This window comes from Marmota flaviventris, chromosome 3, assembly GCF_047511675.1.
Source record: "Marmota flaviventris isolate mMarFla1 chromosome 3, mMarFla1.hap1, whole genome shotgun sequence".
Classification (NCBI taxonomy): domain Eukaryota; kingdom Metazoa; phylum Chordata; class Mammalia; order Rodentia; family Sciuridae; genus Marmota; species Marmota flaviventris.
Window position 1 is genome coordinate 25,132,031 of NC_092500.1, and position 12,419 is coordinate 25,144,449.

The following is a 12,419-nucleotide window of genomic DNA, read 5'->3' on the forward strand; positions in this document are numbered from 1 at the left end:
GGAGGCTGAGACAGGAGGATTGCGAGTTCAAAGCCAGCTCAGCAATGGCGAGGTGCTAAGCAACTCAGTGAGACCCTGACTCTAAATAAAAGTACAAAATGGGGCTGGGGATGTGGTTCAGTGGTTGAGTGCCCCTGAATTCAATCCCTGGTACCAAACAAAAAATAAAAAACAAACTGCATTTGTTCATTCAGAAAATACTTATTGAGCACTACAGTGGGTAAGGCAATGTTTGGGGTACTGACAATACAGCTTCATATGAACAAAAATGAAAAAGAAAATCCCCACCTTGATGAAACTTCATTCAAGTATGGGGTGGAAACAGATAATAATCAACAAGTAAAATATAGTATTTCTTGGTTAATGGAGATATGGAGTAAAATACTGTAGAGAAGGGGAATAGCCAGTGTGTACATGTGTATACATAGATGAGAGAGGAAAGGAAAGGGAAGAAAAGAGAGGAAGGGAGTTGGCCAGGAAGGTATCTATTAGCATCACTTGAAAGAACCAATCCATGACACCATCATGAGGGAAGAGAATTCTAGGAAGCAGGAGGTTCAAGTGCAAATCAGGATGCTCCCTTGGCAGGAGCATCTAAAAGAATAAAGTTGACATAGCAAACTGCTGCTTTTAAAAAGGCTAATTTTTTACCTAATTACTGTCATATTATATATTTAATCCAAAAACTCAGAAGCATGTATGTTTTTATCTGTTTATTCTTTGGATAAGGAAGGTGTTCTGAGTAAGAGGATACCCATAATTTATGGGCAACAAGAAAACTTTGATTTAAATCATTTCACAATATGTAGATTCATTTTTAAAATCAGAAAACACAGTACTTTATAGTTTAAAAAAACTAGTTAAGGGCTGGCTGTGGTTGTGGCTCAGTGGTAGAGTGCTTGCTTGGCATGTGTAAGGCAATGGATTCGATCCTCAGCACCATATAAAAATAAACAAAAGTAAAACAAAACTATTGTGTACAACTACAACTAATTTTTTTTTTAATTTAAAAAATCAAGGGGCTGGGGATGGGGCTCAAGTGGTAGCGCACTCGCCTAGTATGTGTGAGGCACTGGGTTCAATTCTCAGCACCACATAAAAAATAAAATAAAGATATTATGTCCACCTAAAACTAAAAAAAAAAAAAATTAAAAAAAAAAAAAAAAAAAAACAGCAAAAAACTAGTTAAAAAGTTAAAAGAGCTGAATATAGTGGCACCTGACTATAGTATCAAGTACTGGGACAGCTTCTGTACTAGGTATTTTATAGGTTTCTTTCAGAAGGTTGTTTTCCAAACACAGGTGCAACATTCCCTATTGCTAAGCGTTCCTGAGGGAATATATATGAACAATAAAAAGATTAGTTCAAAATGTATTTTCTTTAGAGGGCACAATGAAGATTACAAAGGAAAACTGATTCATTTGTAAACCATCTTTCATTAGGTCTTTTTATAAAACTTCAGTGTTACTCTTTTGAGAAAGAAGTTTCTTTTAAAATTTAATTTATAAAAATCCATTTTAAAATTCCTTATCTAAGTACAGTGGAAACTATAAAAGGTGGAAATACCTATGTTTTGAATATAACAGGAACTTGTAGTAGTTTACAGATATCAAGATAAGGTTTATTCTGGAGCCTGATAGTCCTAACAACTACACAATTATTGAGTTTGATTACAGATGAGCTATTTGTCAAAATAAGGCAAATATAAAAATGCTGTTATAGCCTGATGTGAAAAACAATATGGACAAGAAAAAGGATCCAGTCATAATTGGCATCATTGTAGGGGTAAGATGGGGAGATAAGGCCAGAGAACAGTCTCACATTTTAGAGCAGGTCATATCACCTGCAAGGTAAAAATTCAGCTAACATTAATTGCTTACTCTATGCAAGGTATAACTGGCAAATATTTTATCCTTTGGAGGTAGGCACTGTAATTATTTCATCTTCATAAATGCAGAACCAATGATTTGCTTAAGGCTCCATAAAGAGGCAAGAAAGAACTAGAGAGAAACCTATAAAAGACTAACTCCATGGGACCCACCTTTTCTCTTTGCTGTCTATATTTTAGGTTTGAACATAGTTAGAATTTAGCAAGCTTTTATTTATTTAAATTAGTCAATTTATTTTTTTGGTACTGGGGATTGAACCCAGGAATGCTTTACCACTGAGCTATATTCTCTATATCACTTCTTTTTATTTATTTATTTTTTAAATATTGAAACAGAGTCTCATTAAGTTGCCAAAGCTGGCCTTGAACTTTGCCATCCTTCCACCTCAGCCTATTAAGTTGATGGGTTAACAGGCATGTGCCATGCCCCACCACCCCAACCCATGCTGAGTCCTTCTTAAAGAATACTACTTATTACTATTTTTGAATACCCATTGTACGACAAGCCTGCTATAGGTATATTGTTTGTCTTCTCATTTAATCTAACACTCGACAAGGCAGATGTGGCAACTTCCTTTTACAGATAAGTTCAAAGAATAGTTTATTCAAGGTCAAATGATCAGTTAGAATCAGAGCTAATATATAAACTCAGCTCTGCTCAATTTTTTTTTGCAGGGGGTGAGGAGGGTAGTAGGGATTGAACCCAGAGGTACTTAACATCTTTTTACATTTTTAAAATTTTTAGACAGAATTTTGCCAAGATGCTTAGGGCCTTGCTACATTGCTGAGGCTGGCTTTGAACTTGTGATCCTCAGCCTCCTGAGCTGCTGGGATCAAAGGAGTACACCATGGCACCTGGCTTTAATTTTCTTCTTTAAGAATTTCTCAGATTGTCCTTTGTAAAAACTTTATTTCCTTTGTAGAGTAAAGCATGGTCATGATATTGAATTTGGAAGTGAATGAAATTACCTGAAGTTCTACCACCCCAACAAGTATTATTAATATTTTGATATTTTCTCCTGGTCTTTCTTAATATTTTTTTAATATTTTTTTTTAGGTGTAGATGGACACAACACAATGCCTTTATTTATTTTTTATGTGGTGCTGAGGATCGAACCCAGGTCCCGCCCATGCTACGCGAGCGCTCTACCGCTGAGCCACAATCCCAGCCCTCCTGGTCTTTCTTAAAAAACAGAATTCTGGCCACACTGCTTATATATGTATGTATCCTGATTATTTCACTGGAAACAGATGTTTCTCTAAGACTTTACAAAATCTTCATAAGCAAGTCATAGCTATTACTCAGTCTTTCAATATGTAAATCTAGTCCTTTATTGCTAAGCACTTAGGCAATGCTCCATTTTTTGCTATTATATACATAAAGCTTCACTGTATTTAGAATAATTTCCTTAAGAAAATTTTGCAGGGCTGATGATGTGGCTTAACTAGCATGTATAAGGCCCTGGATTCAACACCTAGTAGCACCAAAAAATAAAAATAAGATTTGCATAAGTATGATTACTTTTTTTAAAGAGAGAGAGAGAGAATTTTTTAGTTATTGGCAGACACAACATCTTTGTTTGTATGTGGTGCTGAGGATCGAAACCAGGCCGCACGCATGCCAGGCGAGCATGCTTCCACTTGAGTCACATCCACAGCCCCGCATAAGTATAATTATTGATCTAAAGAATAAAGATAAAGGCTCTCTTTTAAAAAAATTTTTTATTGTATTTGTATTTCTGCTTTGTGAACTGCCAGTTCATTAACCTGACCTGTCTTCTATAAGCTTTGTTTTTGTGTTTGTCTGTTTTTGCAGTGCTGGGGATCAAACCCAGGGCTTTATGCATACCAGGCAAGCAACCTACCACTGACCTACACCCTCAGCCCTTTAAGTTTTAGTACTTTAGTACTCTTTATATGGGAAAAATACAAGCCCTTTGTTATAAATCATTGTAATTTTTTGAGCTTCTTGTAATTAAAATATGCAATATTTGGTCAAATTATGTTATGTGCAGGTACAGACATTTAAAAATGAATCCCACTATTAAGTATAATTAAAATGCATCAATTAATAATAAAAAAAAGAAATAAAATTAATTAGTATTTTAGGTTTGAAGTTTAATTTTTATGCAATCAATCATATCCTTTCATGTGGATTTTACTATATGAAAAATCTTTTCCTTAATATATGAAATATAAAAAAAATCTGAGGGACTTTTTTTCAAGGGAAGATATAGTTGTTGCTTTTTTTCAGTTGTAGATGGATAGCATGCCTTTATTTTATTTGTTTATTTTTATGTGATGCCAAGGCTCGAACCCAGTGCCTCACACATGCTAGACAAGTGCTTTGTCACTGAGCTACAGCCCCATCCCAAGATATAAATCTTAAATGCTTTGTCCATGTTTGTTTAAACAAATGGCTGACCATAAAAATCACTCATACTGGCTTCCTATTAAAGTAATTCCCTTATTTCCAGGCTCTAATTTAAGGTATTTCTTATATAAAGAATTTTAAGAATTTTGATACGAAACATAAATTTGATCTGTATGATTCTCTCAGTTTTTAAAAACAGTGTCACAAACATCATTAACATATTTATGATGATGATATTCAGCGAACAAGGAAGGTGAACAAATACACCCATTTATGTTCAGAAAGCACAGGTTTAATCCAAGTGTGTCTGTCTTTTCTTCGATATTTTTCTTATGCAAATGGATTACCTTTAATGCAGGTAGGCTGAAGCCATCTGTAAGGTTATGTGCTTCCTCTTCTGAAATCTGCTCTTCACTAAGACCAAGGCCCAGCTCCTTAAAAGGCACCACACAGATGTAGTTGGTAACATTGTCACTCTCAGAGTTCAGGGGGTAGGTTAAATCAGGTTAAGGCAATCAACAAAGCCTTTTCATTAAACCATAAAAGAAACAGTCAAATTGTTCAAAATTACGTTTACTAGTCTATATTGTGAACTTTTAAAAAAATATATATTTTAAATTGTTGATGGACCTTCACTTTATGTATTAATTTATTTATATGTGGTGCTGAGAATCGAACCCAGTGCCTCACACATGCCAGGCAAGTGCTCTACCACTGAGCCACAACCCTAGCCCCGATGTACTGTGAACTTTTGCTGGAGATTTATATCAATTTTTTAGCACTGATTAATCTCAAGGCCTACATATTAACAACATTCAGATGTAGGATACTTGTGAATAAAAATTTTAATGTCTAGGGTTGGAGTTGTGGCTCAGTGGTAGAGTGCTCGCCTAGCATGTGTGAGGCACTGGATTCAATCCTCAGCACCACGTTAAAATAAATAAAATAAAGGAAAAAATAAAAGTTTGACTCTTCAAAGGTGCTAAAATGCTAATTTAGTACTTTTTAACATCTGCCTTTTGAAATTGTATTGTAGCTCAGGTCCCCACTATGCTACAGTAAATACTTCTCTTTGTTTCAGTCCATACACAAGACATGATTACTTAAACACTGCATAGACTACTAATGTAAATGGCATTAAACCTTTTCTGGGTTGTCTGACATAGACCGCTGCTGTTTCCTTTGTTTTCTTCCTTATGGACATATATCTATATCAATCAAAAAGTTAGTTTTCCTCTTTGTTGTTGTTTATATACTTACTTATTTATTTTGGTACTGAGGATTGAACCCAGAAGCACTTTACCACTGAGCTACATTCCTAGCACCCCCCAGCCCCTTTTAATTATTTTTTTACACTAAGTTGCTGAGGTTAGCCGTGAACTCATGATCCTTTTGCCTCAATGGCCTGAGACACTGGGATTATAGGTATGCACCACTGTGCCTGGCCATCCATTGTTTTTGAAAGAATTATATCCATAGAATTCTTGATATTGAACCATCCTTGCATTTCTAGCATTTGCCTATTCGGTCATATTGTGATAATATTTTGATTTGATGCTAGGTTATATTTATAAATGCTTTGTTAAATATTCTGTATATCTATTTGTGAGATTAGTGTATAGTTTTTATTCTTTGTAATATATAATGTTTAGATACTGAGATTAAAGTATTTTAATAAATAAATTGATGTGGGGAGCTTTCTAACATTTCCTATGGCTGGATTTTTTTTAAAACTAATAAAATCATCTTGACTTGCTAGTTAAAATTTTTCTTATTCGATTAATTTTTGAATAAGATTCAAAATTCATGAGGTCCAGTGAAAACTATTTTTTTTTGTTGTTGTTTTTTAGAGAGAGAGAGAGAGAATTTTTAATATTTATTTTTTAGTTTTCGGCGGACACAACATCTTTGTTTGTATGTGGTGCTGAGGATCGAACCCGGGCTGCACACATGCCAGGCAAGTGCGATACCGCTTGAGCCACATCCCCAGCCCATGAAAACTATTTTCTATCCCATCACTTCGTCACCTAGTTTTGCTATCAAAAGTAAAGGCAATCCTTATTGCCGTACCTTATGTATCCTTCCAAGTATTGTATACATACATACATTTAAATATTTGTTTATCTGGAAATATTTAATAATTATAGGACATATACACCTGGACACACAAACACATATTTATTTATCCCTACATATTTACATAGTCCTCTTTATGCATGAATACTATAAATATTGCTTTGAGCACTTTGTTGTTTTTTTTCACTAAATAAAACTTGGAGATCATCTCACACTAAAGTATTAACGGCCAGATCACTATTGTTTTAATAATTGCAAATTTCCCGTTGTTTACATATAACCAGGTAGTCTCTTTAATTATTCATGATTTAATATAGCCACGAAAATTTTCCTAAAACAAAGATCATATACACTTTTATTTTCTGGCAAACAGAAGTAGTTTCCTAATTTAGTAAATTTAAGTGACAGACTTACTGTCATGTAGTCTTTGAGTGCTTCCTATATGCTAGGGACTGTCTGATCACTTTACATGCATTAACTCATTTGACCTGAACAAAGACACAATGAAGAAAATCATGTTATTATTGCCATTTTAAAGATGAGGAGAGTAAAGTACAGGAGATTAAGAAACTGGTCACCTGGGCAGAAACCAAAACAGTGAGAATTTGAATTTAGGCAATCTGATTCTAGTGTCTGCTTTTTGAAAGGGGAAGGATTTACTGTTGCCAGTTTATTACCATGTTCAGCCATTTTTAAAAATGTCAGACCTAGCAAATCCAGGCTCTTTTGACTTTATTCTGTGGATCTCTGAAGGGAGGGTCTTGATATTTTTTTTTCCCTGTTAAAAATGAGCCACACCAGAGCAGAAGAGCTTTCTTCCTGTTACTGTCATTTCCCTGGAATGCATTTCCAGTTTTAAAATAGAAATGATGATGAAAATTAGCTTCAAAATCACAGTCCAAACCTACTGTTAACTTTTACAGGATGCACCTATAATGGACTTTGAAATAATGTTTATTCTCAAATACAGACAGAAAAGGATATTTTTTCAGCATATATAGGGTAGCTAGCCTTGCTGCTTGAAAGTTGGCTCTTACAGTTCTGTAAACAGCTTTCCGAAGACCGATGAGATGCTGACTGGGATGCTGTCCAGCTTTATTAAATGAGCAAGCAGCACTGACCCTGTCAAGCAAACTTGAAAAGTAAAATGTGATACAACTGTACAGATGTCCTAAAGTTTTTGTTTCCTAAATCCACAATTCTATTAACGTTAGAAAGAATTCCTTTCTCATAATTTTTATTAGAAAATGACTATAAGTATCCCAATTCAGGTGTCATAAATAACCATTTCCCTGACCCATACATGGCCATCAGAAAAAAACACAAGTGAAAAATCAAAATCTCAAAGAGTAAAGGTTTCCTATGATATGGGGAAACCATCAGTTGTGATAGAATAGAAATATAAGAATATTTATGTAAGAATTTGCATATTTTTTCCATAAAGATACTCTACCTTCTAAAATACACTAAAGTGGAACTACTTTACAGTTTTCAGAACCCATATCCACAAGATATATGAAGGATTTTAATTATCAACAGATTTACATTCTTAATATACATTTACATATATTCAATTAATCATATATTTGGTTACTTGTACAGAACAATCAAATACTTTATAGAAATAACATTCTGTACATTCATAAAAGTAGGGTAAAATTACTTACCCACCTGCTGCCACTGGCACTTACCTACTCAAAATGAAGTAGGGGGCGCAGAAAGATAACAGGACCAGTGGCCAACAGGGGAATGCAAGTAGAAAGGTAAAGTAAGGGTTACTACGTGGTAGGAGAGCTACTCTCAAAATCGTTCAAAAGGAGCACATTTTATGTCACTTTCCTTAAGATTAATGGAAAGTATCTATTTGCAATGATTTATGTGTTGTTTTATGACTGTTAAGTATGCAGGATTAAATATTACAGTTATTAGATAATAACAAATATCAATATTTGTAAATTTTCTATAACATAACCATAAACTTATTTTTAAAACCCTAACTCAGAACTTTAAAAATGTTAAAACAAATTAAAATATATGGACAATGACTGATACTCTCATTCTTTTTAAAAAAAAAAGATGGACAGCATGCCTTTATTTATTTTTATGTGGTGCTGAGGATCGAACCCAGTGCTTCACATGTGCTAGGCAAGTGCTCTGCCACTGAGCTACAGCCCCAGCTCCAACAGGCTTATTCTCAAGGCAAAGAAGGGTTAAATTATTTTCTAGAGAGGACAAATTGAGACAGAAACAAAATAGCACGCGTAATTTCAACATATGGAACTATTGTTTGTGTTCCAATTTACTAAACCAGTTTTACAAAGTAAAAATATTTGTAAAAAATTATGATTCACGATTTATTATTTCTCATTTTTTCAGTGTATTGTCTAGTTAGACGGAGATAAATGAAACACAATTTCTTCCAATATTTTTTTCTGCCTATCTGCCATCTGAACAGTAGAAAAGCATCATCTAAAGGTAAATTGTGTCTAACTGGCCCACATTACCTTTTCATGCCAATTCCATATATATAGGTAAAAACCTGAAAGTGACAAAGGCACAGAATCCTCTACACATGCCTAAACATTAGATAGGCACACAGCCATTCAGCTTAATCAGTCAGGCCTTTCAATAAAATGCTGTGTAAGTCAAGAATGAAAAGGAGATATTACTTATTTTAAGTGTGATTTTTAATTTTTAAAATTTGACAAACAACATAAAATCGTTATCTTCTACCAGTAAGAAGCAGACCTAACCTAGTGGAAGGAAAATATCCATAGATACTGAGCACTTTTATTTTGAGTTGAGCAGAGGAATAATATGAACACTCAGAACTGTTGTGTAGAACACAACAGAGTAAAGAACATTATAACTACTGCAGCTTCTTCCTCTTCTTTGTTCCATAATGTTCCAGATACAGCTTTTCTGTCAAGATTGTTTAAGTACTATTCTAGAGCAGAGTGAAGAATTCAAGACACCAGAGGTTTTTCACTTCTGATTTTCACAATTTCCCAGATACAACTAAAAGTAATGGTTATTCTTTATTATATACTTTCTCCCACATACAGACTGAAATTGTTAAATAAGTAATATAAATTACTAAATATACTATAGTCCAGCCACCATTTGTGAGCATTCAGTAGGCAACAACTTACTGGAAATAAGTTAGAAGTCAGATGGAATGGATTTGGATATGTGCTCTATCACTTACCATACAACTTGCCTTTAGTTGTATGTAAAAGTGATTAGCATAGTATATGGAACATAGTTGGTGCTCATTTAACTTTTTTTTAATGAAAAAAATAAGTAGCAAGTATGGCAGTAGCTTAAACACTTATGGCTGAACTGGTGAATATTTCGTTGTCAATGAGAATACGAAACATCACTATTTGCATGATATTCTGAAAGTATCTGTGCTATAATACCACCAATGTTTACCTAAAGAATATTACTAACACAGATTAAGACTTCAAAATTAATCCATGTCAGATACATCTATCACTTAAACTGGAGAAAGATGATATTTAAAAGAGAATAAAGGGAACAGACATATATGGGGTACCGATTGCATGCTAGGTTCAGTGTCAGGCAGTCTTTTTATATTATCTCATACAAATAAATACATGGTAATAGATAAAATAATCATGATCCTCGAAGTACTATGGTTTCTCAAAGGAGGTAAGTAGAATCATACTACATGTTAAATCTAGCATATAATGTCTTTAACCCTTCATTTTATAGTTAATAGACTTTAAGTAGGGCTGACAGGTAACATGCTCTTTTCCAGTAAATTCAAGAGATAAATGAAAATAGATAATAAATAGTTTCCTTAAACTATGTAGTGAAAAACAATAATTTTTAAAATGAAACGAAAAATGAACTCACAGTGTAAATCCTCTGGAAATGACTTCAGTTTCTTGAATGAGACGTAAAGCTTTTCTCACAAGATTAGTAAATGCTCGGCTATTTGCTGCCATATCTTCCAGACGGACACTGTATTTTTTTAGGGTCATATGTAGTTTGGCTGTCCTCCATAATCTCAATGCTCGTATGATTAAATAAAGAAATAGAACCACTCCCCATACCATCCAAGAAGATACAATCCACCAAGTAGGAAGCATAATCAGCAAACTAATGAAGGCAAATAGCATTGAGACATCCCTAGGAACAGAGAAACCAAGAGAAGGATATCCATTAGACAAGAAAAAGAAAGATAAGTCAACTGGTAAAAACAACAGTAAATTTAGGTGTACTAAAATTGATAAATTCTTTGTGAAACAAGACTTTGAAAATATGACATTTAATAAGATAATATGAAATAGTTGTAATTTTTGTGTGTGTGTGGTTCTAGGGATTGAACCCAGGGGTGCTCTACCACCAAGCTACATGCTTAGTTCTTTTTATTTTGAGGCAGGGTCTCCCTAAATTGTCCAGGCTGGCCTTGAACTTGCGATCCCTCTGCCTCAGGCTCCTAAATAGCTGGGATTACAGGTTTGTGGCACCTTACCCAGAAAATTCTTCTACTTTTGAAGGAAAAGATGCTTACTTCCTCATGATGATATTTGGTTGACTGCAGATTTGAAAAGTATCATACTTCACTATCTGAAGCATCTGTCAGTGTGACAGGAAAGACATTTAGAAGACTGAGGCCAAAGAATGTAACTGCCTAATATAACTGGAACAGTGATTTAGTGCATTCCTTGATTCATTCCTCCCTTCTCTGTCAAATTTAATAAATGCTAATAGGAGGACATCAGCAACTTTTTATATATAATATCATTTCACCATTCTTCTTATTATTTAAAAAAATATGACTTTTGCATTAGATGCAGGCACTTCAAGTGATTGAAAAATTTCAGGATAATGCTTATCTGTTTGTTTTTGAGACAAGGTCTTGCTACATTATCTAGGCTGGCCCCTAACTTGTGAATTCCAGTGACCCCCTGCCTTAGCCTCCTCAGTAAGTTTTAGAATAGTTTAAATAATTAAATTATGTTCCTTATGATCTCTTCTCAACCACAGTAGCAATAGTTGACTGTTATGTCTTATTCTATCCTTAGTGTCTCTATAATGTGGTTATTATACTATATTTTATAAAGAACTACAAAGAATTGACTAGGTTTGTAAGCACACATGTACGTAGATGTCTGGGTAAGAGAGGTTTCTTTTGCTACATTTATACTTTTTTTTTTTTTGTACTGAGGATTGAACTTGGGGACGCTTAACCACTGAGCAACATCTCCAGCCCTTTTTTGTATTTTATTTAGAGACAGGGTATCAATGAGTTGGTTAGGCTCTAAGTTGCTGAGGCTTCCTTTGAACTCACAATCCTCCTATCTCAGCCTCCTGAGCCGCTAGGATTACAGGCGTGCACCACCACACCTGGCTTATATTTATTCTTCTTTGTTGAGCTGCTAAGCACAAAACTAATTTTACGGAGTTGGAAGTATATGATAATCAAATCATATGTTTTTCCGGCTTTACTTTAAATAGCAGTTACTTCAGAGAAACATTTTTTAACCTCTAGCATATCATTACATTCATTGTAATGCTAAATGTATAGGATGTTTATAATGCCTTTACAATGGAAAGCATGATGACATTTCCTCTGTGATACTCTATATGTAAGCAGTCAAAGATAGATGTTTTCTGGACAGTACCAAACATTAGGGGTTGCCAGGGAGCAGAGTGTTGGAAGGTGTCCATTTTCCTGTTGTTGAGGTTGCCCTGCAGACAGGATACTGGGATCAAGTAGCTCAATTAGTTCTACATCCTCTTGTAACAGGACTTCCTGTTGCAGGATGGTATGCAGTAAGTCGAGTCGGAATCCAGTATCCTTGCCATTAAAATGCCAGAAGAAAAGAATTAATACATACGTGCCACTGTATTAAGTGCTAAGCTTCTAATGTATTATAAACTTTGGGAGGTGTTCATTTTCAGTACAGACCCCCAAAAGAAACATCAGTCCAATCTATCTTAAGTATGATAGATGGGGTTTTATTTTCACTATATATGTGAAACAATAAAAATTGAGATCAACATTAAGATATTAGATATGAAATATAAATTTTAAATAATGAGATA

The 12,419-nt window shown here is 34.3% G+C and overlaps 1 protein-coding gene across 10 annotated transcripts in view; it reads right to left on the bottom strand.

The window, feature by feature from the left end:
* The window catches only part of Vezt (vezatin, adherens junctions transmembrane protein), a 67,750-nt gene that overhangs the window by 18,985 nt on the left and 36,346 nt on the right, over window positions 1-12,419 (bottom strand). For 6 of the 10 annotated variants that reach the window (XR_011707048.1, XM_071609626.1, XM_071609624.1 and 3 more), the window contains 4 exons: window positions 11,996-12,171; window positions 10,221-10,496; window positions 7,323-7,472; window positions 4,610-4,757 (listed from right to left, as the gene is read on the bottom strand). Coding sequence is in view for 9 of the 10 variants with exons in the window: in XM_071609626.1 (XP_071465727.1) it covers window positions 4,610-4,757; window positions 7,323-7,472; window positions 10,221-10,496; window positions 11,996-12,171 (750 nt within the window). In the remaining variant the exon portion in view is untranslated. The remainder of the gene's footprint in view (window positions 1-4,609; window positions 4,758-7,322; window positions 7,473-10,220; window positions 10,497-11,995; window positions 12,172-12,419) is intronic. The other 4 variants (XM_027952245.2, XM_071609625.1, XM_027952382.2 and 1 more) reach the window with 1 other exon arrangement.